This window comes from Balaenoptera borealis, assembly GCF_965194805.1.
Source record: "Balaenoptera borealis genome assembly, chromosome: 20".
NCBI classification, from domain to species: domain Eukaryota; kingdom Metazoa; phylum Chordata; class Mammalia; order Artiodactyla; family Balaenopteridae; genus Balaenoptera; species Balaenoptera borealis.
In genome coordinates, this window is record NC_138879.1 from 48,154,000 (window position 1) to 48,177,797 (window position 23,798).

At 41.6% G+C, this 23,798-nt stretch overlaps 1 protein-coding gene across 9 annotated transcripts in view; it reads right to left on the bottom strand.

Moving 5' to 3' along the window:
• Positions 1–23,798, bottom strand: part of SMYD4 (SET and MYND domain containing 4) — a 35,682-nt gene that overhangs the window by 2,747 nt on the left and 9,137 nt on the right. For 2 of the 9 annotated variants that reach the window (XM_082370579.1, XM_082370580.1), the window contains exons 3-11: positions 21,875–22,019; positions 18,023–18,112; positions 15,621–16,785; positions 6,169–6,351; positions 5,571–5,734; positions 4,260–4,392; positions 2,952–3,068; positions 2,624–2,747; positions 1,490–2,494 (exon numbers count right to left, since the gene is read on the bottom strand). In XM_082370579.1, coding sequence (XP_082226705.1) covers positions 1,993–2,494; positions 2,624–2,747; positions 2,952–3,068; positions 4,260–4,392; positions 5,571–5,734; positions 6,169–6,351; positions 15,621–16,785; positions 18,023–18,112; positions 21,875–22,019 — 2,623 coding nt within the window. In that variant the 3' untranslated portion in view covers positions 1,490–1,992. The other 7 variants (XM_082370581.1, XM_082370584.1, XM_082370586.1 and 4 more) reach the window with 7 other exon arrangements.

Sequence of the window (23,798 nt, forward strand, 5' to 3'; positions counted from 1 at the left end):
TTCTTGAAAGAGTTAGCTCTACCAAAACATCTCATTGGCCACAGCCCTTGCCGAAGTGAGTTAGTAGAAAGGAAGATAAATGCGATTCTGCCTGCCCTTCATTCAAATATTTGAGTGTGAACCATGTTCTGAACACTCAGCTTCCTGAAAAGCTACTGCCAGGCAGCTTCAGGGCTATTCAGTTCCTGATTATAATGCCGGGGCAACCACTGGGCACTTCTTGGGCATGGCTGGGGTGGGCAAGCTCTCAAAGCAGCGTGTATTCTTTTCCACCAACTCATCTGAACCACTTGGTCCCCAGTGGTGATAGAGCACCCAGGGTTCAGACCCAGAGTCTCCCGGCCTTCTGACCGGGATGGGGTTTAGACTATTGCTATACATCCAGGTAGACAACGGCTATCATTCCTACTTTTTGTCTCTTAAGTGTGAGCAATGCCCGCACCCTCAACATCTTCTGAAGTTGTTTTTTTTTTTTCCTTCTCAGTAATTATGCAGTCTGTATTTCATTTGCCTGCTTGGGGAGGTAGAAAAAAGCGGTCTCTTTTCAGGCTTGCTAATAAACAGAACTCAGAAACAATGTGTTATAAAGTCATTGCTACAAGCTTGATTTTATTAGTGTTTGGTCAGTGAGTCTGCCCAGAGTATAGAATGAAAACCAGAGAATAAGGACTCGAAAACTGGTAGAAAACAAATTTAGAGTTGCCATCCTAGGAAGAAATTGCCCAACAATAAAATGGCCCCATATTTATTTCTCTATTCACAATTTATACTCCACCGGTTTTAACAAAGGATTCAAGGAAGCTAGGTACCATAAATGAAACTATATCTCCAGAGGTAAGAAGCCTCACTAATTTCTTGCTTATAATTATTTTTCAATTACAATACAACTATTAAGAGTTTAAGTTCCCAATGGAGTGGTACACAACATTTCATTACTACTAGAAACCATAGGAATGTTCCAGGGAAACAGACTATCATCATTTAGTGAGGTGGCGTCTAGCCAAAACCCCAGGCTAACATCCAGATGCCTGCAGATCAGCTAAAATCCTTTTAAAGGGCTTAGGCTCTCCAGATACCAGTTTTAAGTTTTTTCTGGGAACCGGGAGTTTTTGTTGCAGAGCAGTTAACTACTTCAAGAAACATGCATCAAAACAGGTGAGCACGTCTCCAACTGCAAAGCTTTCTAAGCCCTCCCCTCCCCTCATACACTAGGCTTGTGATTGTCGGGCAAGTCCTGTATTGTTTGGCGACAGCTCAGCAGCAACAGACCCTCTTTAACTCCTCCCACACGGGCTCCTTTCCTGTTGGTCAAGGCCTCCTTGGGACCCTATTCGTTGGGTCCCACAGGGATGGGCGGCAAGTCCAACAAACAGGATTTCATCTTTTGTAGCTCCTGGATCTCATCATTCCAAGGGCCATAGTGCACCAGCAGAACCTTTTCTGCCTGTTGTATTGTGTTCAGAGCTTCGGGTATTGCAAACCTGAACCGAAGGAGGTAATAGGAGTGAATCCACCCATTCAATCAGGCAAACATTAACTGAGGGCCTACTCGTACCCTGTGGAGAATGTAAAGTAGATCTTTTTTGTCTTCAAGGATCTTACAATCTACAAGGGCAGATAAGACTCTCAGAAACACACTGAAAGGCAGAGTTTGAGATGAAAGTTATGAAAAAAAGGTATAAAGATTCCAGGATTCTGAGAAACAGGCAGATCTCAAAGCACTAATCTGATATTTACCCCAAGGTTTACTCAGGAGTCTCTGCCTTAGAGTCACGGAGTCCGCCTATGGCCTGACTCTGCAGCCCTTTCCCTCTCTCTGACGGGGTGGACTGCTTCTATGTCTTGGGTATCAGGTCCACCCACCTCATAATCCTAGGACCGAGCTTCAAACACTTTACCACACAGCAGCTTTACCAAGGTTGGACATATTCCATCTAGAAATACTGACATTAGGGCCTCCTAGTGATCTCAGTTACAAAAGCGGGTGAGGCATCAACTCATCAACCCTACTGTTCTTTCCTTTGAACCTTTAAAGCTGGGTTTCTCAACCTTGACACTATTGACATCTGGGGCCAGATGCTTCTTAGCTGTGTGTGTGCGGGGCTGTCCCGTGCACTGTCCTCCACCCTGAGTCATGACAATCAAAAATGTCTCCAGACGTTGCCAGATGTCCCCTGGGGAGCCTGATGACTCGTGGTTGATTACAGCTGCTTTAAAAGGAATAGGACCAGGGGGAAGGAAGAGGCCCTGGAGCTGAGGGTGCTGAGAATGAGTGCTGAGGGGGGGAGGTGTGAATAACTGCCTGGCGGGGGGGGCGGGGCGGGGGAGGGGACTGAGAAGAACCGCTATGACTTGGCGGTGGCGGGTTGGGGGGCGGGGGCCTGGGCAAGTTCTCCCTGGGAAACTCCCTTCAGAGCTAAGAGCTTCCCCATATCTCTCAGGAGGAAATTCTAAAGTTTCAAGTCTGTCAGCAGAACAGAAGGAAGAATCTCTCCTAAAGGGAAAATAAAGACGTGTCAACATGCTTAAAAGCACTGTAGAAAAAAAAGGAATACACAGAAGAGCCTAATAAAAGAACAGTATGTGGCCCGGTGAAGTGCTAGGAAGCAAGAGAAAGACTTACCCATTGAAGAAGATTTGGGCCAGTTTGAAGAGTTCATGGCCCATCTCAACACTGGATGGCCCGTGGCGAACCTCCACCACTCGGAGACTCTTCTGTAGATGGGTGGCTGACTTCTCCCAGTCCCCTGCAAAGAAAGGAAAATCTGGTTCCAGAAAAGAACCACAGTCAACTGTGGATGAACATTTTCAGGGTAAGGAAAGCTAAATGGAAGTGAGAGCAGCCTCAGCCAAAAGACTAAGAGAGAACCAACCAGAAGAGGCTAAGATCATGACCAAACACACAAGGCAGGCTCACTCCTTGGAGCGGAAGGTGAAGACACACACCTTACCTAAGGCAGCATAGGCCTGGGCCAGGTCATCCTCGATTTCTCCCACCACGCTGTGTTCCGCCAACAGGAAGCTCTCAGCATCATGCTGGCATCCCAACAACAGCTGAATGGCTCGCTCTATCAATTCAAAGGAAAGTGGCCTCGTTACAGACACAAACCCCGTCTTAGAAATGAGAACCCAGCCCTTAAATTCTCTATGGGCTGGGCTGAATGTGGAAACCCCACTTTGTCTCCTTGGCTTGTGATCAACCCACAGTTTTTGTTCCAATAAAGCTGTTCTCTTATGTTTTCTCTTTCAATAGCAAAAGGTGCTGGGTGAGGCCTCCCCTCATTTACTGTGGGTTTCCAACTTCAGTTTGAAGTGGAATGACTACATTCCATTTATGGTCATTATTTCTCTCGACTCAGAAATCTAAGCTAAAGGTCAACTTTCATAAAAATAGGGTAAATAAATTCCCACGATGTCAAGCTCTAAGGCAGAGTTTTCGAAGGCAATGAGGGGTTCCATCACTCCCTTTCTGGAAAAAGTAGGATACTTACACCCATTGGGCACATGCCCCACTGCCCTTTATCTTTATTTTTTAAAATATTTATTTATTTATTTATTTTTGGCTGCCTCAGGTCTTAGTTGCCACACGTGGGATCTTTTGTTGTGGTGTGCGGGCTCCAGAGCATGGGCTCAGTAGTTGTGGCGCTCGGGCTCTCTAGTTGTGGCGCACGGGCTCCAGAGTGCTTGGGTTCTGTAGCTGCGGCACGTGGGCTCTCTAGTTGTGGTGCGTGGGCTCAGTAGTTGTGGTGCACAGGCTTAGTTGCCCCGCGGCATGTGGGATCTTAGTTCCCTGACCAGGGATCAAACTTGCCTCCCCTGCATTGGAAGGCGGATTCTTAACCACTGGACCACCAGGGAACTCCCCCCACTGCTCTTTAGAAGAGAGATGATGCTCTGATGAGGGCAGAACAATTTCTCTAGGAAATTAGGTCACGAGGCCCTCGAATTAAACTAAATGCCACTGAACTTCTGGATATGCACAAAGATCACGGATGTCAGAGATAACCCGTTAGTCTTTAACTAACTCTCTGATGCCTAAGAGAACAACAGCTTAAATCAGCTGGCCCTTTTTCAAGGACACCATGCAAACTGAGCTGGTAAGGGTTTGGTCTCATTGGTCTACATAGCCATCTTGTGGCTGGCATGGGGATAATTAAATTCAATTCTTCAGTCTTCACTGAGTATCCCTGAATTCAAGGTGATCTCAAAATGAATAAAAGGGAAGGGGCTGGAGGACCAAAGCAGGGAGCCAGTCTCACCTAGTTCGCCATTTCTGAGAAGCTTCCGGGCCATCCCCACCTGCTGCTGAAGGTCCTGTAGCTGAGAGACTAGGTGATCTCTGCTGACTGATTCCGTACAAGATGTGCTGCCACAGCTCAGAACGTCACCTCCCTGTGGAAGTCAGTTTTGTCTTTATTCCTGTACCAGAGTCTGCTAGCGACACTGCATGTGCTTACATTACAGGACTGTTCCAGAGCTTCCGACCCTACTGGGGGAAAGACTCCTGCAGTAACACACCATGACCAAGGGCAGACTGAATTTGGTTTGATGGCGGCAATTGCAATGAAAGCAGGAGCCGATCCCTGCTTGAGATTTACTTTTTGCAACCAAATTAAACTGGTACAGACCACAATTTCTTTCCATCTTGATAGCCCCTCTCTTATTTCTCTCTGGGGCTGGGACTCTGGATGACAGACACATTTCTAGTGGTTATGAAAAAGCCATAAGGAAGCAAATAGAAAAAAGGTGCTGGGTGAGGCCTCCCCACATTTGTCCTCGGGCTTGTGACTTCAGCTTTCCAACACAACCAGCTCCATGTTCTACTTACGGTTCTAAGACATTTGCTGTTTTTCAGATGCCAGAATCTGTGGCCCCATTTGGCAAGAGCAACCTGACTTCTCCGGAGGATCCTTTCCCACCCTCCTGAAGTCAGGGCCTGGGGGCTGAGTGGGGAGCATGTGGCTCCGATCTGGCCCAAATGGCTGGGGGGAAACTGTGAGTCTGATTTTCCTCCAGACGCAGGTATCAGGTTGATAAAACACAATAAGATTTTTGCCCAGATCTCTGTTAGAGTACATATGTTTTTATCCTTCTGGACCGGGGGGATCTGATGCTGGAGCTGCTAGCAGCCATCTGGTCACCACAAGAGGGAAGTCTGTCTGAGGTTGGGCTACATGATACAGAAAATGGAGCTGAGGGAGGTAGAAAGAAAAATTAGGTCTTGGTGACATTATCTGAGCCCCTGGATCATGTTGTATTTGAAGTACCCCTACCCTGGGAATTCTTAGTGATTTACTTGAGCAAATAAATTCCCGGTCTCCCTGAACCCCAAATCAGTTTAGGCGGGATTTTCTGTTCTTTGCAAGAAAGAGATCACTAAATCCAACCTTTCCCTGTGGTTCCTGCAGGGGGGTAATCAATGTGCGGGGAAGATGGGCAAAAGGGAAGAGGGAGTACTGCTATCAGCACCTCTAAGTCCCAACGGCTTCCTCCTAAAGATTTAAGGCCTTAAGGCTGGATAACTGACCGCCAGGAAAAGCAAAGAGAAGGGAAGGGAGAAAGAGATTCACCTGCAGGAGTGCTCCGCAACGGTGACAACAGAAGGCTTCCCACCTGGGCCCCTGCGAGGGTCTCTGCTTCTCACGTTCACAAGGGGGACAGTTGCAGTCAAAGAAATACTGAGACCTCAGCTTCTGGCGCCTCTCGGCAACACCCATCCTGCTCTCGTGGGGCCCTGCAGAGACACCACGCTTGGCCAATATTTAAAGCAAAAGAGCATCAAGCACTACTTAAAAAACTTCAGCTTAGCGGAGGGTCTGGTCAATCACTCATCATGCGACAGGTACCTTTCACTCAAACATTTGTGGAACTAGATAGAGAAACAGGCTTCTAAGTTGCGGGGACAGGAAGAAAAAGAAACCAAGAAGTTGTTCCTGGCCTATTTTCAGAATAGGACATTTACAGGGATCGAGCAGGGAGTGTCTACACGATAGTGCAGACACAACAGGGCCTAGTGAGGAGGCTTTTCTTCCCCGTAAGTATGCACTGCCTCTGCCAGGATGCAGACTCTGCAAAGGTGAGGCATCTGCCCTGTGACTTGCTCAGGCAAATGCACCCCGTCCTTTTCTGCTGGAGAAAGATGGACAGGAGAGAGGATGGAGGGCTCACCATAGCAGTGGAGAATCTCCTGCCCTTTTCTAATCTGCTGAGATGCCCGAACGGTGGCGACGGTGCTAATGAAGGACACACTGGTATTGGGGCTGCAGGAATGGTTCAGGAGGCTGACGACGGGGAACAGCCCCGTGGCAAGGCGCACCTGCCTGCTGTCGGTAATGAGGTTCTCTTCAGATCCTGAGGGTGCAAGGGGAAAAAGGGAAAAATGTGTCAGGACACTCGTCCTGGCCTCGCCCTCCATTCCTCAGAAGACGAGCTGGGCAGTCGGGCCTGAAGCGCGGCTGAGTCAGAGCTCCACAAGCTGGATCCGAGATAAATCAGAGGCAGCATGACTCAGAGCCAACTCTGGTTCCCGGAAAGCAAAGCGAATGAGCACATGAAAAGTCCACCAGCATCTTGGAACCTAACCACTGTGTCTCAATACCACAAAAAATCCAAAGATTAGAATTTATAGGGAGCAATAAAAAAAGAATTATCAGTAGGGAGCCTTCCAGATAAGACAGTTTCATAATGTTCATGACAACATGGAAACCAGAGTACCAGATGAGGTTATTTCCTAAAGACTTTTAGAGTCCAAGTGTTTTTGTTTAACTGGTCTTTGGTTGGTTAATAGAACAAGTAACCTAATTACTATCCTAAACTAAATAGGCCTGTCATATATTTTTAAAAATCAATATTTCTTATGCTCATCTCTACATTCTGCCCTTTGTCCCAACTTGATGGGAAATCAGTCAAGCAGTAGTTCTCACTGAAAAAACTCTTTGGACCACTTCTATTCCAGACAGTCTCATGTCCTTAACCGTCTCTTCTTTGAAGCACAATTAAACCAGCAATTTAACCACGTGATTGAAAATTAGGAAGGAAGGAAGAAAAAAGCCTCTAAGCAGTGAGGCTATTTCTGCACCAAGGCTCATGCACTTACATTCATATGTGAATTCTCTGTATTCTGCTGCAGGCCCACTTCCTCTTATTTTAGTCACAGTTCGAACTGGCGTGGTTATTCAGTTTCTCAGCCCACCACAGTCCAGAAACAGAGAACTAATAAGAGGCAGGTTTTCTGACAATGGCAAGGGAGACGGGGACAGACTGGAGGAGGAGGCAGAAAACTTATACAAGAATAACAGCCTCAGGCAAACAAAAACACTAGCACCACTCCGAGCTTAACCAGAGGTTCTCAGACTGACACCATACTTGCACGGGTTTTTGTCATAGCTATCTATGTCTCAGGAGGATGCATGTACAGATAACCTTGGGCATACAGAAAGGCTTAAACTGTGTTCAGCAGCCGTGGTGTAAGCATGAGGAGATAGTGTTTCTGACAAAGCTGGATGAAATATGAAAGATATTGGTACTTAGAGGGGAACTTTCAGTTTTCTGGAAAACTGATAAGCCATCAGATAATTGTGGTATCACCATATATGCCAGGAATCTCAATGCACCAATCACCAAATAATGCGGTCTAGATACATATGAAATGAATAAAGAAAATACAAACCATCATGTGAAAATGTTCTAGAAAGGAAAACATTAACTATAAGGAATAATACTGTCTCTCTGCAGACAATTCTATTACCTGCTGCTGTGGAAGACAAGAATTAGAACAAGTAAATAAAATTTGCAGGGAATCCAAATGACTCAATTTTAGTCAACAATTCTACAGATTGTATTGAAATCTTTCATTAGAGCTTCTACTAAGAGCTTAACTGATTTTAGTGTCCCCTCCCCCCAACCCTTGTCCAATGCCTACCTTCTGGTACATGTACTAATGAGCAGTAGAAATGCTAAAAGGTAAGGAGGCAGCAGGAAGGAGCAGCACAGGGCAGTTTGTCGTCTGAATAATCAGCCTCTGCATAATTAAAAGTTGACTTGCATTCCCAACTACTGATAACTGGCAATCTATATTAGAACAGCTGCTAAAATGTTCCCAGAGAAAATTATCACAATACACATGAGTAATGTCAGCTTCGTGAATTATTTATGGATTATCCTCTAACAGAAGTAGGCCCAGGAACACAGTGGGGTGAGTATTTATGTCAGAGTTGAATATCTCTCTAATTATCTCTACAAAATTAAGTATTGATTTTAAAAATTATTCAATATTTTGCATTAGTCATCTATTAGCAGAGATCATAGGAAGTGAGAATGTGTATGTACCTTAACTACCAAATTTAATGTGACATTTTGTGCACAAAACAAACAAAAAACAAAAAAAGAGGGCCTGAATATTTTACGAAAAGTGTACCTCGCTAATATCCTTAGTACATTTAGTAAAGAAAAAAAGATTCATTCACAATACTTTCAGAATATACCTATTCTGGTAGATATTTTACAAAACAAGAACTTTTTGTGTAAAACAAGTCATCAAGGACCCACAGTGAAGGTAGATTCCCCGGTTGCTGAAGAGTGAAAGCAAACGGCAGTGAACTGATCTGAACCTCCACAGAACCTCATTAAGCCTCGTTATGATGTGAATCTAGATACATCACGAATACGCCATTCCCACCGAGAGAGATCCACATACACCACGGTCTGGAATACCATCAGTGGCCAGTTCTATCCCTTAAAATAAGTACCAAAGAGAGATTTCTGAGGAACTTTGATTAAATAGGATTTATACAAAGATAATAACATACATTTTTATAGGTTTTGTCAAAGTCTATCCAAGTTAACACTTTAATCCTTCTTCTGTGCTACTAATGAAACAGCTGCTAATGAAATTCAATGAGAACACTAAACTGGGAGGTGTTGGAACCCCAAAGAAATAATAAAAAGGGATGAAACAAGATTAGAAATATTAGCAGACTGAGATAAAATTAGACTGAATTAACAAATGAAAGTGAACATTGCTGGTGGGCGTGTAACTGGTACAACTTTCCTGGAGGGCAATTTTGCAATATGTATCAAGTGCCTTAAAAATGTTCATGTAGGGGCTTCCCTGGTGGCGCAGTGGTTGAGAATCTGCCTGCTAAAGCAGGGGACACGGGTTCGAGCCCTGGTCTGGGAAGATCCCACATGCCGCGGAGCAACTAGGCCCGTGAGCCACAGCTACTGAGCCTGCGCGTCTGGAGCCTGTGCTCCGCAACAAGAGAGGCCGCGATAGTGAGAGGCCCGCGCACCGCGATGAAGAGTGGCCCCCGCTCGCCGCAACTAGAGAAAGCCCTCGTACAGAAACGAAGACCCAACACAGCCAAAAATAAATAAATAAATAAAAACATGTTAATTCATTAAAAAAAAAAAAAGTTCATGCAAAAAAATGCTCTTATCATTTGAACTATTTTATTGTTTAAAGAAACTAATTAAATTAAAAAATACATGGCAATGAGAAAAAAATTAAAAAACTGAAAATTATAGAGAAAATAACAGTCATTTATAATCCTCTCCGTCAGCTATAGGATTTTGGTGCATTTTCTTAGTCTTCTTTCTAGCCTTATATATGGATTTTTAACATAATTGGCAACATGGTGCACATGGTGATTTGTAAGTTATTTCTTTTTTAAAATTATTATTTTTTATTTTATTTTTAAAATACATTTATTTATTTATTTTTGGCTGTGTTGGGTCTTTGTTGCTGTGCGTGGGCTTTCTCTAGTTGCGGCGAGCGGGGGCTACTCTTCGTTGCCGTGCGCAGGCTTCTCATTGCGGTGGCTTCTCTTGTTGTGGAGCACAGGCTCTAGGCGCGTGGGCTTCAGTAGTTGCGGCATGTGGGCTCAGTAGCTGTGGCTCACGGGCTCTAGCGCGCAGGCTCAGTATTTGTGGTGCATGGGCTTAGGTGCTCCACGGCATGTGGGATCTTCCTGGACCAGGGCTCGAACCTGTGTCCCTTGCATTGCCAGGCGGATTCTTAACCACTGCGCCATCAGGGAAGCCCCTGCAAGGTCTCTTTTAAGGCTTAGACTCATTAAGTCACATAACATCACTTGTACTGCATTCCATTGGTCAAAGCAAGATTCGGCAGGGGAAATAGACTCTCCCCCTTGATGGGAGAAAAATCAGTGTCAAGTTGCAAAGGGGCAAACATACAGGGATGGGAGGAACTGTTTTGGTCATTTTTGCAGAGTCTTCCCTAGAGGCCTGGAGGTTCATCTAGTCCTCTTATTATCCATATGAGAATACTGACCCATACAAAGGTTCAGTCCCTGAGCTGAGAGTAAGTGGTTAGACTGAGCGGAACAGGAACTCAGGTCTGCTGCCTCCTAGTCCAATGTTTTCATTCCTTCAAGGACCTCTTTCACCCACATTCTCTGTCTTCTTTTCTGATTATAGTGTTTTTGAAATTTGGTATTTAAGTTAAATCTAGCTATATTCTAATTACCTAAATTTGGTATTATATACTTTAGAAAGCTTCTCTTACCACCTTAAAACTATGTAAAAGTTCACTTATCTTTTTCTAGATATTTTCTGGTTTAATTTTAATTTATTAATTATTATTATTATTATTTGGCTGAGCTGCGTGGCTTGTGGGATCTTAGTTCCCCAACCAGAGATTGAACCTGGGCCCTTGGCAGTGAAAGCTTGGAGAACCACCACTGGACTGCCAGGGAATTTCCTGAATTTTTAAATATTTAACTTTTTAATGGCTTGAAGAAAGAATCTAATACTTTTGGGGGGCTATCACATTAGTGCCATACTGTTTTTAATTACTGTAGCTCAATGCTGATATGAAATCTGATAGTACCAAGCCCTTTCAGTACTCTTTAAAACAGAAAGGCTACCCTTTTCTTCTTTTTTTAATATTTATTTATTTACTTACTTACTGATTTTGCCTGTACCAGGTCTTAGTTGCGGCATGTGGGATCTTTAGTTGTGGCATGTAGGCTCTTAGCTGTGGCAGGCGGGCTTCTTAGTTGCGGCATGCAAACTCTTAGCTGTGGCATGCATGTGGGATCTAGTTCCCCGACCAGGGATCGAACCTGGGGCCCCTGCACTGGGAGTGCAGAGTCTTGCCCACTGGACCACCAGGGAAGTCCCACAAAAAGGCTATTCTTACCCATTTATTCAAGATGAACTTTAGAATCATTGTCAAATTTTAAGAAAAATCCAACTGTGATTTTGTTGGAAACTGCATTAGACTGATTAGGTTAATGTGGGGAAACTGCCATTTTTACAGTGTTCCGTGTTTCCTTCTAAGGATCTGGCATGTCTCTGCATTTATCCAAGCCTTGTTTTATATCCCTCCAAATTAAAATATCCTTCAACATTTCTGGAAGAAATCCTACTTGGTCATATATGATTGTTCCTTTAATAAACTGCTGGATGTGACATAGCAGTGATTTTTTTTCAGAGTTTCTACATCCATATTCACATGTGAGACTGGTCTATAGTTTTTACTCCGGGCTTTGTAAAATGAGTGGGAGAGGGTTCTCGGTTCCTCCATGCCCTGGAACAGTTTATACTGTATAAAAACGATCTGTTCCTTGAAAGATATTTTTCCTTTTATCTTTAAAAAATGTGGCTAAATATGTTCCTTAAAAGTTTTAAAGAACTCACATGAAAAAGAGTGGGTATGGCTTGTTTTTATGGAACTATTTTGATAACTTTTTCAATTTCTTCCACAATTACTAGATTTTTAAAGTATTTTCCTCCCTCTGGAAAAATTTAGGCAATTTATATTTTTCCACAAAGTTGTCTATTTACTATTTTCAAATTCAATAATCTAAAATTGTATTAAATATTTGCTATAAATCTTAGAATGAATTTATATCATTGGCTGTATCCCCTTCATCGTTTCTAACTTTGTGGCGTTTTCCCCTAGATTTCTTAATTAGATTTGCCAAATCTTTGTCTCTATCAGGAGTCTGTAAACTGTAGCCTGTGTGCCAAATCCTGCCTGGTGCCTCTTTCTGTACATATGTGGTCTAAGAATGGTTTTTACTTTTTTTTTTTGGCCATGCCATGAGGCTTGTGGAATCTTAGTTCCCCAATCAGGGATTGAACCTGGGCCCTCAGCAGTGAGAGCATGGAGTCCTAACCACTGGACCACCAGGGAATTCCTGTTTTTTACATGTTTGAGTGGTTGAAAAAAGGTGAAAAGAATAATTCTCATGACATGAAAAATTTTAGGAAATTCAACTTTCAGTGTCAATAATAAACTTTTATTGGAGTCCAGCCAGGCTCATTCATATGTATACTTTCTATGGTTGCTTTCATGCTACAAGGGCAGTTGAGTAGTTGCAAAAGAGACCATACGTCCTGCAAAGCCCCAAATATTTACTATGTGGCGCTTTACAGAAAAAGTTGGCCAAACCCTGGTCTATAGGACACAAGCTTTGGTGGATATATCTCTGAATCCCCTATTTTATTATGTTATCTTGGTTTCCAGATCCTTATTAATATATTTGATCGAAGTCAGAGTGGTATATTAAAGTTTCCTACAACTATGGAGTTTTTGCCAGTTTCTCCTTGTATACTCAGTCACTTTTGTTTTATAGACACCAATCTCTATGTTCCTGAGAGCTAAGGTTGATGATATATTGCAGAAGAGTCTCCTTTACAAAAATAAAATGCCTTCTTTGTTTTACTATATATCGTACCTTGAGCCCTACTGTTTCATATTAATATTAACACCCTGATTTACTTGTGATTCCTGACATGTCTTGCCCACTTTGTGTTAAGTGTCACTTTTGTAAACAGAATATACTTGGATTTTAATCTTTTTGACCCATTCTGAAAGATTAATTTAAGAGTTTAGCCCATTTTTATTTACTACTATAGACTCATTTTTATCATCTTCCTATCTTTTGCTCTGTGAACTATTTTTTTTAATGTTTTTTGTTTTTTCCCTAGAATGAAGGGAAAGGTTTACAACCAATTTTAAATTTACTGAAGTTACCACCATGTGAATAAGTGTTTTTAATTTTAAAAATATAGAACAGTTCAAAGAAAAAAGTAGCAATCACCCATATTTCCACTTTCAGAATTCATCACTGTTAATTAAGATTTTGGTATTTTTACTTCTAGTGTTATTTTTTTCTATGTATAGATATATTTAAAACATCATATAAGTAAGAATAAATCATGCATAAAATATTAGAACCTCATAGATGAAGACAGAGTCTCCAATCCTCTTTCCGTCACTCCAGGTCTCCAGTATTATGCTACGTATCTATTTTTCTAGTCCTTTTTAGCCACAGAAAATACAGGTATTTCTGGCTATACACAGTCTTCCTACCAAAATTCACTCTTAACAACTTGTGAAAAATTTTACTCAAAACTTGCTATGCAAGTAAAAAATTGACTGTAATGAAATCTCAGGCACAAGGAGCAACAAATTTTAGGCTAAGATTCTCTGACTGTAAGAGGGAGGCCAATGAAGGAAGGTGGACGGAAAACACTTTCGTTTGTCTCTATCGCTCTGCCATCCTGCCTCAGGGATTCAGCCTGAGTTAGTGGTCACTGCTATTGTTTACCCAGAAAATAGTTTCCATAGTTTTTAGAGCTACTGACATTTACATCTTTTTTGTATGTTCTACTAAGTATTTTAGAGGCAAGACACAACAGAATCAAGAGTTGGCAGCTTTCTGCCGTATAATCTGGAAGCTCCATATACTATTTTTTATATTCAGAAAAACAAAACAAAATGAAAACAGTAGTTTTTAAAATGGCAGTGAATGTACCCTAGGGGAAATATAATTCTGGAAAAACACTCAACAGATACATATTTTAGAAGGTAGCAATGGCTCAAAGCAGCAAAAGCAGAGAAGAAAACGGAGACTAGCTTGCAGTGTGATTTTGTTGTATCATGGGATGAGGCCAGTGCTATTTTTGGATGTTCCATGCACTTCAGGATGCGGAATTGAGTCCTGCCCCAAAATACCTCTAGTGAAATACTATACACTATACAACTTGGCAGCTGAATTAAAATTAAAGGTAAAAGGGCTTCCCTGGTGGCGCAGTGGTTGAGAGTCTGCCTGCCGATGCAGGGGACACGGGTTCGAGCCCTGGTCTGGGAGGATCCCGCGTGCCGCGGGGCAACTGGGCCCGTGGGCCACGACTGCTGAGCCTGCGCGTCTGGAGCCTGTGCTCCGCAACAAGAGAGGCCGCGATGGTGGGAGGCCCGCGCACCGCGATGAGGAGTGGCCCCCGCTTGCTGCAACTGGAGAGGGCCCTCGCACAGAAACGAAGACACCCAACACAGCCAAAAAATGAATAAATAAATAAATAATAAAAACAAAGGAATTCCTTTAAAAAAAAAAATTAAAGGTAAAAATATATAAACAAAAGGTTGACAGAATTCTAGATTACCTAATATGACACGATCAGAAGACTTAAGCATGTATATAGTTTAGTGAAGCCACATTTAATATTAATCTGCCTATAAATCCTAGGTGTAGATATGACCTAATTCCTCCCCTCCACAGGGTTAATTAGGAAATTGAGAAAAGTATAATGAGCTGATTGAATTGAAACACATTATCTGCTAAAATGGAGATCACACAATAGAAATACTGGAAACGCCATTTCTTTTCTAATAATAGTACCCATTGTCAGTACAGTCGTATTAGAGATGGCACTCATGATGCTGGGCACGTGCAACCTCCCCATCTACCTTAACAGCCTCTTCTATAGGGTCTGGTTCAGGAAAGCAGGGCTAGGCTGGTCTGTGCCTAGAGGTGGCCCCCAGATAGTTGGCCCCCTGACCAGAAGCCAGCCCAAACACAGGCTGGCCAATAGCTTACAGCAGCTGTAAGCTGCTGCTTTTGTGTGAAAAGCTGTGATGGGCCAGATTCCTTTCTCGGAAATTTAAAACAGAAGAATGGGAGAAAACCTGGCACTTGAAAACAGAAGAGAGTAGCTGAGTCAAAGGAGTGAGTTAGGATTCTGATACCTTAACTACAGACCCTGCTCCTTCTGCAGTCTTGTTTATCCATTGTTTCAGGTTTCCTCCACAATCAGAAATTAATAGTGTAATAGGTTTTTTTCTTAAACAGTGTAGTTTTTTTTTTTAAGATTTTTTTTTTTGATGTGGACCATTTTTTTTTTTTTTAAGTCTTTATTGAATTTGTTACAATATTGCTTCTGTTTTATGTTTTGGTTCCTTGGCCATGAGGCCCGTGGGGTCTTAGCTCCCCGACCAGGGATTGAACTTGCACCCCTAGCATTGGAAGGCAAAATCTCAACCGCTGGACTGCCAGGGAAGTCCCCCTTTTTTTTTTTTGGTAATAGGGTTTTAAAGTATTTTTACAAACAAACACATCAGCTTCACAACTCTGTAAAGTTAGATGCGATTAAACTATCCATTTTACAAATGAGAAAGCTGAGGCAGAGTAGGATCAAAATAATTTGAGGTCACATAGCTTCTCAATGGCATAATCATAAGACAGCTGTGTTTTCCCTTAGGCCACTGATTTGTTTGAATGCTACTGTTCTCCTTTACAGTCCTTTCTCCGCAAACATTAGCTACATCAAGAAGAATACTGTAAGGCAGAAAAAAAGAGTTTCCCTCTTACCTGTTTGCTGTATGGTTGTTACCGCCTGAGCATTACACTGTAGCTGTAACATGTGTCTCAGCATGGCCACTCCCCAAATATTCCACTCTGGATACAACATAGGAGCCGCTGCTGCTTTCAGCTTAGATGATTTCAGACCTGTTGTGAAGGCCTGTAAACTGACTGCTTCGAGCTGCCTGCACAGTGCAGAAACACTCAGAGCACAGAGGAATTTGTGCACAGGGCTATGGTTTCGGGTATGGGGTAAAAGGCTGAAGACAGCATTATAATTATTTTCATACTTCCCGTTAATATCACACCCAGGAATTGGGGTCTCAACTGTTTTGCCCTTTTTTTTACTCTCCCCTCCCAGGTCATAACTGAGTATTTGCGCCAGATTCTTGCTTTCAGGTAAACAGATATCCCTGTTAGTAATCTCACCACAAAGCTTATTTATGACTTTGCCAGCCTCCTCAAATCTAGCTAAAAGAGTCGACCTCAGGGCAATGTGGCAAAAAACACCCAGTGTGAGAAGCAGCCCCCCTAGAGAACACTCTATACTATGGTAGAGATCCCAGGCCTGCTGCAAACACTCTTGGCTGCAATACTTGGCATAACTGCATCCATCACAGGGAACTGGGGCCAAAGTGTGCTTCAAACATCGGTGACAGTAGAGGTCCGCATTGGTAGCTCTGGTATCCCACTTGCTCTCGAGGCCATGATGCCATGGTGGCATTTCTCCTGGGTTAAGGACACTCACAAAAGCATCCTCTTTCACCAGAAGCTCTCCTGGGAGAATATCTTTTGTGGCAACCAGATAGCGGCCTTTTAAAGGGTCCGTACATAAGCTGACAGATGATGATGTGTTGGAAATTTGTTCATTCTCTTCCCTTAGGTCCATATCCTCAAAGGCTTTGGTTAGAGCTGCTGGGGAGGTTTCTGTGAGATTCCCCTTTTCTTGTACCTTTACTTTCAGACGACAGAGGGTTCTCTGCAGAATCTGAAATTGGGAAGCTGCTAGGGTTGGTTTGGCAGCAAAGTTACTTTCAAGATCACTGATGGTCTGGCTTGCCTCGTGTGGTCTCTCCAGGGTCACCAGACACTCCGCCTTACGCAACAGCAACTTGGGTTGCAATCCCTCTGGATATCCATGCGTCTGTGCTCTGACGATGTCTTTAAGGCATGTCTGCAAACAGAAAGAAAATCCCAAAATGACCCTTGGTCCCTACTCTTAAATGTCCACTTGAAAGTCTTAACAAAAATCTACAAGTTAAGGATTATTAAAAATGGAGCAACTACGATCATGTGCTTATTTCTCTAAATCATATTCTACTGTGATCTTTTAATTGAATGATTAGAAACAGAAGAAGATATTATGTTTAACTGTCATTAAATATTTCTGATTCTAAGGAAAAAAGTCTTACAGATAGAAGAAGCATAGTATGATGATTAAGAGGGCATCCCAGTACGGACTCTGCCTCTTGCTAGCTGTATGACCTTGTGCAAATGAATTAATTTCTCAGTGTCTTAGTTTTCTCATCTGAAAAACAGGGATAATAATACCTCACAGGATAGAAATAAAAATGAAAATAAGGTAATATATCTAAAGTGTTAAAAAGATGCCTGGAACATAGTATGTGCTCAATACATGGGAATCATTATTATAAGAAGTAACAATATAGGGAAGTTATAAAGGGCTAAACGTTTCACAAGGTCTTCCCACTGCTGTCTATAGTAGCCCAGGCCTTTCTTGCTTAGGGCCTGGACTTAGATTCTTGCTCTTCTCTCTTAGTCCAAAGGGCTTAAGTGTGAACTTGCGGTGACTCAAATAGTTCTTAACTCTAGGGTATACTTTAAATTTTTGTAGAATTCCAAAATGGATGTGCCCAAGTGGCATTTTAGAGTTTGTCCTTAGACCTCAATTTGGGGATGAGGAGGAAGCCACTCATCTGAAGTCCCCCCACCCAATAGGCATTTCAGTGCAACTTTTACTTTCCCGCTCAAAATCTATATTGAGGGTGAGACTTATTATTGCAGGGATATTCTTGAACATGCTCATCTACTTATTAAAAATACCACCCTGAACAAGTAAATAGTGTGCAAACACTTGGAACCTGAAGTATTATTAGCAACGTATCTCATAGCTGATCTTGACACTGAGCACTGCTGACCCACTGGATAGAGTCCATGGCCCTGGGGAATGTGCATGTCTCTTTCCTGCCAACCCACACTACCCCATGTAATCACCTGAGACAGGTGAAGTGAATCAGGAGAAAGAACAAGTTCGGGAGGGTATCAATTTGCTTCCAATTCAACCAGTTCCAATTTTAGCTTTCTAATGTAGAAGCAGGCATGAAGGTCTAGTCCTCCAGGGAACCCCCCTGCAGATCCTCTCCAATCACACCAGGCATCCTGATACTCACTTCATACTGACCCAGGTGGAAGAGGGCTGCAGAGCGATTGGCGTAACACAGTGAAATGTCCTCAGAGTTGGGCCTTGAATGCGATACTCCCTGCAGAACAATGCACCGGTTAAAAGTATACATGGAAACTAGCGTCTTTAGAGTTTTGTTTTTTTTTTCCCGATAATAGGGGCTCTGCTACTAAAGACTGTATGAAATTGGGTAAGTTACTGGATCTCTTTGTGCTTCATCTGCTTCATTTTTAACTACCTTAGAGCAGAGGTGTGAAGATCAAGTGAGGAAATAAATAGGTAAAGCACTTTGAAGACAGCAGCTTCAGACTCAGCTTCAGCCACAAACAGTACTAAAGGTAAATGAAAACTGAGGAGCATAATCCGGCACATAACGAAGTGTGAGTGGAACAAATAGAAATTCACAAATGAAGAAACACAAATGATACGTGGGAAACAATTCATATACAGATAGTCAAATACATGAAAATGAAAGCAGAAAAGGGCTACTTTTTTCTACCACCAAATTGGCAAGGATTAATAATAATCATAAAGGTGGGACTTCCCTGGTGGCCCAGTGGTTAAGAATCCGCCTGCCAATGCAGGGGACAAGGGTTCAAGCCCTGGTCCGGGAAGATCCCACATGCCGCGGAGCAACTAAGCCCGTGCGCCACAACTACTGAGCCTGCGCTCTAGAGCCCACGCGCCACAACTACTGAAGCCCGCGCGCCTAGAGCCCATGCTCCGCAACAAGAGAAGCCACCGCAGTGAGAAGCCTGGGCACCGCAATGAACAGTAGCCCCCACTCGCTGCAGCTAGAGAAAGCCCGCGCGCAGCAACGAAGACCCAAACACAGCCAAAAAAAAACTTTTTAAAATAAAAATAAAGGTGGTATCTCCAATCACTGGAGAAAAGATAGGGATTATTCAATAAAAGTATTGGGACAAGTAGCCACTGAGGAAAAATAAAGTTGGTTCTCGATATATGATAATATAACTTTCATTAGGATAAATAACAAATGGATCAAAATCTTAATATAAAAATTGAAACTAAGAGAGCACCAGAAGAAACTATATAAATAATCTAAAGTGATGTTGGAGTCAGAAATACCTTTCTAATTATGACACAAAACCCAGAAGTCATAAAAGGTTAATGAATTTGACCACATAAAAATAAAAAATTTCTTTGTAGCAAAAAACCAATAAAAGCAGTATCAAAAGACAAACGTTGAACCGGAAAAAATATTTGCAACTCCTATTACAGGCAAAGGGCTCATTTCTTTACTTTATGAACAGTTCCTACAGATCAATAAGATGGCAACCAATAATTCAGTAGGAAAATAAGCAAATGATATGAACAATTCTAATGGGAAATATAAATGGCTCTTAAACAAACGAAAAGATGCTCAACCTCATTCATAATCAGCAAAATGCAAATTAAAACTCTACTGAGATGCCATTTTTTACTTATCAGATTCGCAAAGAAGTAAAACTGATAGCATACTGAGTTGGCATAGGAGTGGGATAATGGTCATTCTCATACATTGCTAGTGGGAGTGTAAATTGGTCTCACAATTACGGAGGCAATTTAGCAATATATATCTTTTAATACATATATCTATATCTCCATTGACCCAGCAATTCCTCTTCTAGGGATTTATCCTACAGATATAACCCTTTATCCTATAGATATGTGCGAAATAAAATACATGCAAAGTTTCTCATCACAGAATTGTCTGAAGTAACAAAAGATAGGAAAAAAGGTAAATAGTGATCTAAAGGACTCTAATTAAATAAATTACTATTATATCCATATAACAGAATATAAGTGGAAAAAGCAGAGTGCTGAACTGTGTGTATAGAATGTTATTTATATAAAAAGAGTATGTGTGTGCAGGAGTGGGAGATTATTTGTATTTATTTATATACGCTGGAGTACCTCTGGAAAGATAGCTTTAACAGTGCTAGCTTCTGGGGATGGGAAACGAGTGGCTGGGGGACAGAGGAAGTAGACTGCACTCTATACTCTTGCATCTTAAAAATTCTAACTATGTAAACACATTTCCTATTCCAAAATAAAAAGATAAAGTAATGTTAATAATACCAAATAACCAATATTGCTTAGGATATAGAGAAATGAACATTCCCATACTCTGCTAGAAGGGATATAACTAGTTTTTTCCTGGAGAATGATTCAGCAACAAGTGTCAAAGGCCTTAAAAAAAAATACATTCAGTTGACCCAGCAATTGCCCTTCTAGGAATTTATCCTTAGGAAATAGTCAGGTGTGTACAAATATTTACATAGAAAGATGCTCCTTGCAGCTTTATGATACCAAACACTCTGCCAACACTAGGTGTTAAATCAAGTATAGTTCCCTGTAATGGAACACTAAGCCAGCTATAAAAAATCATGTTTTAGTGGAAAATTTAACAACATGAGAAAACGGTCACAATAAATTGCTGAGGGGAAAAAAAGCAGGTTACAAAACAGTAAGTACAGTATTATCGCCATTTTGTACAAGAAAAACATATTTTCAGAGGAAAAAGTGGCTGGCTGGATATAAGCAAAAATGTTAACAGTGCTTATCACTGGTTATGGGATTTTTTTCTTACTTTTTATGCTCTCTATATTTTCCAAGTAAACATATATTACATTTACAATCAGACAAAAACAACAAATATTATTTTAAAAAAGAAAGAAAATAGCAGCTCTATGGAAAACTGCAAAGTACCACAATCAACAAAATACTAGTTTCATGAAACAGGAAGGCTCAATTTTTTTGTCTGATTTCACTTTTTAGTTTACTTATTTTCCTTGAACAGCTTCCCCTGTGATCACGTTTATGACACACATGCATACAGTTGAAGAAAGATTAGCTCTGAAAAAGAACTACTATTAAGCCATTTATCAGTGATCATTACATGTAATGGATTTTAGTTCTTCAGCAATCACTAATGCTTACATTATTCAGCATTACAAAGCAGGGCTTTTATCAATTTTAAAAGATGCTGTTGTAGGTCTGATAGTTTTTCGAAAACTAATTCCAAACTTTAAGCATAGGCCTGTTAAAGATGCAAAGTAGGGGGTACACTCTTCAAATTCACATTCATTCTTTCAATATACAGGGTCCACAGACCTGGTTTAAGAGGTTGATATATTCTTGCTTTAAACCCGTATTTATCTCTAAACAATTATGGAAGGAAATCTCTCAGGGACCTTGTTCCAGTTTCTACTCTGGAAGCAGGACAAGAGCAACAGATTGTTAAAAGCCACTATTCCTCCTTGAAACCTAGTTCATTGATGGTTAGTGTAATAATTTTAAATATTTGTTGACAACCTTCAAAATGCAGTTCAACTGGTCTGTGGCGATTGAGCTTATTTTCCTTCCTAACTTTACCTAAGTCATACTGGCTATAAGCTAACATGGTGGCCAACCAAAATCCAGCTGTTCTCTAAACTGGGACTATCACACCAGCAGCCTCACCAGTTGTTCAGACAAAAAAGGCACACAATTCAGTAAGAGCTGACAGACATGGAGGAGGGAGGCCAAGGCATCCAACAAGACTTGCTACACTGTGTCTGAAGGAATATGAGAATGGAAGTTTCTTGATGGAATTCAGGATGTATAATACAAACTATCCTTTGTTTCAGAATAGGACCAAAAGCTGAGTTGTGTCAGTTTTCTTTTTCAAATCCAATCCAAAATTCATAGGCAAAGCTACTAGTGGCTACACAATTCACAATTCAGCAGTAACGGTTCTATCTTTTGAAGAAATATGCATTGTTAAATTGTTGAGACAGCCCCTCCTGCTGAGCCGGGCCGGGGGTGGGGGGGTGGGGGGGTGGCGCGGTCGTCTTACCTTAGAGTACAGCACTGTGGCTCCCATATAATCCTTCTTCTGAAATTTTTTGTTTCCTTCTTCTCTGTAGAAAAGGGGAGCGTTGGGGTCCTTTCCAACAAGGTAACCTCTAGAAAGCCTTTTTAAAAACATCTCATCCTCCGGTCTTCATGAAGAAAGAACAACCACAACAACAAAAAAGCACAAATTTGTTATTTCTAGGAAAACTCCTAACCATTGCACCTGAAACAGGAGTGACTGCCTACAAAATACTGGGACAAAAGAGGTTGGGTGTGTTATGTAATGTGACTGGGGGGAAAAATCTTTGGTCTCAGAGACATAGGGACTGGAATTTCTATTAGGACAGAATATAAGTTTTTTATTCAGTTACTGGCCAATAAACCATTCCTTGGATAATGCATTACATAGGAGCTTGGGTGTGGAGAACGACAATACACAAGTCTTTGCACCAAGGTATACTCGCCACCTAAACTTTGTTGAAAATACCTGAGTGAATGGCTGACAGAGGGGAGGGAGGGAGAGAAGGGGGAGGGAGAGACAAGAAGTGGGGGGAGGCAAGGCAGAGGGAAGGAGGAGGGGGAGGGAAGGAGGAGGAGGAAGAGGAGGAGGAGAAGGAAGAAGAGGAAGAGATGGGATGAATCATAAAGTAAATGTAGCGAAATGTTAACATTCAGGGAATCTGAAAGAAGGGCATTGCACAACAATTCTTTATCCTATTTTTGCAAGTAAATCTGAAATTATTGCAACCTGCAAAGTTTTTAAAAACAAGTATATGAATTCTCTAATGTATAAATACACAAACATACACCTTTTTTCCAATAAAAAGAAATAGTATAGAATAACCTAGACTACACTCTTTGACTATACAATGCAATGAAGCAAAATATGAATAATATGGGAACTAAAAATTCTCTTAAGCAACTCCTAGGTCAAAGGGGAAATCGAAGACAAAACTGCAGAATGTTTAGAAAAGTGTTTATCAAATGTTTGTTTACAAAGACCCACAATAAGAAATACCTTTCACGGGCTTCCCTGGTGGCGCAGTGGTTAAGAATCCGCCTGCCAATGCAGGGGACATGGGTTCGAGCTCTGGCCCGGGAAGATCCCACATGGAAGATCCCACATGCCGCGGAGCAACTAAGCCCGTGAGCCACAACTACTGAAGCCCGCGCACCTAGAGCCTCTGCTCGGCAACAAGAGAAGCCACGGCGATGAGAAACCGGCACGCCACAATGAAGAGTAGCCCCGGCTCGCAGCAAATAGAGAAAGCCCGAGTGCAGCAACAAAGATCCAGTGCAGCCAAAAATAAAAGATTAAAAACAAAAAACCCAAAAAGGCAGTAATGGAACAACAACAACAAAAAAGCAATACCTTTCACATTGTGATTCAGTAAGCTGCATCTGTGTATGTATATATGGAAATTTCACAAAACACTATTGATCTTTAATATCAAATATGATTTTATTAATATTTAAACACAATACAGAAAAAAATCTCAAAATAAATAACACAAAAAGAAAAACAAGTAAAGATTTTATTTAATTCAGAAGGTGTGCTTGCCTGTTCAAAATTTATTCCAGTCCAGAAAATATGAGGACAATACCCCATGAATATCTGGTACACCATAGATCCTATTCTTTGTTCTGTTTGTCTTTATGTTGTTTTAAATTAGGTTAAACCTGAAAACCCTATTCAAACAAAGAAGTTGTGATGAACAGTAATAATAGCAAAATTCTTCTTGCCTAACAATGTATATTCTTTAATCTTAATCCAAAATGATGACAAACTCAGTTTTTTTTTTTTTTTGAATGTTATTTATTTATTTATTTTTGGTTGTGTTGGGTCTTCGTTTCTGTGCGAGGGCTTTCTCTAGTTGCGGCGAGCGGGGGCCACTCTTCATCGCGGTGCGCGGGCCTCTCACCGT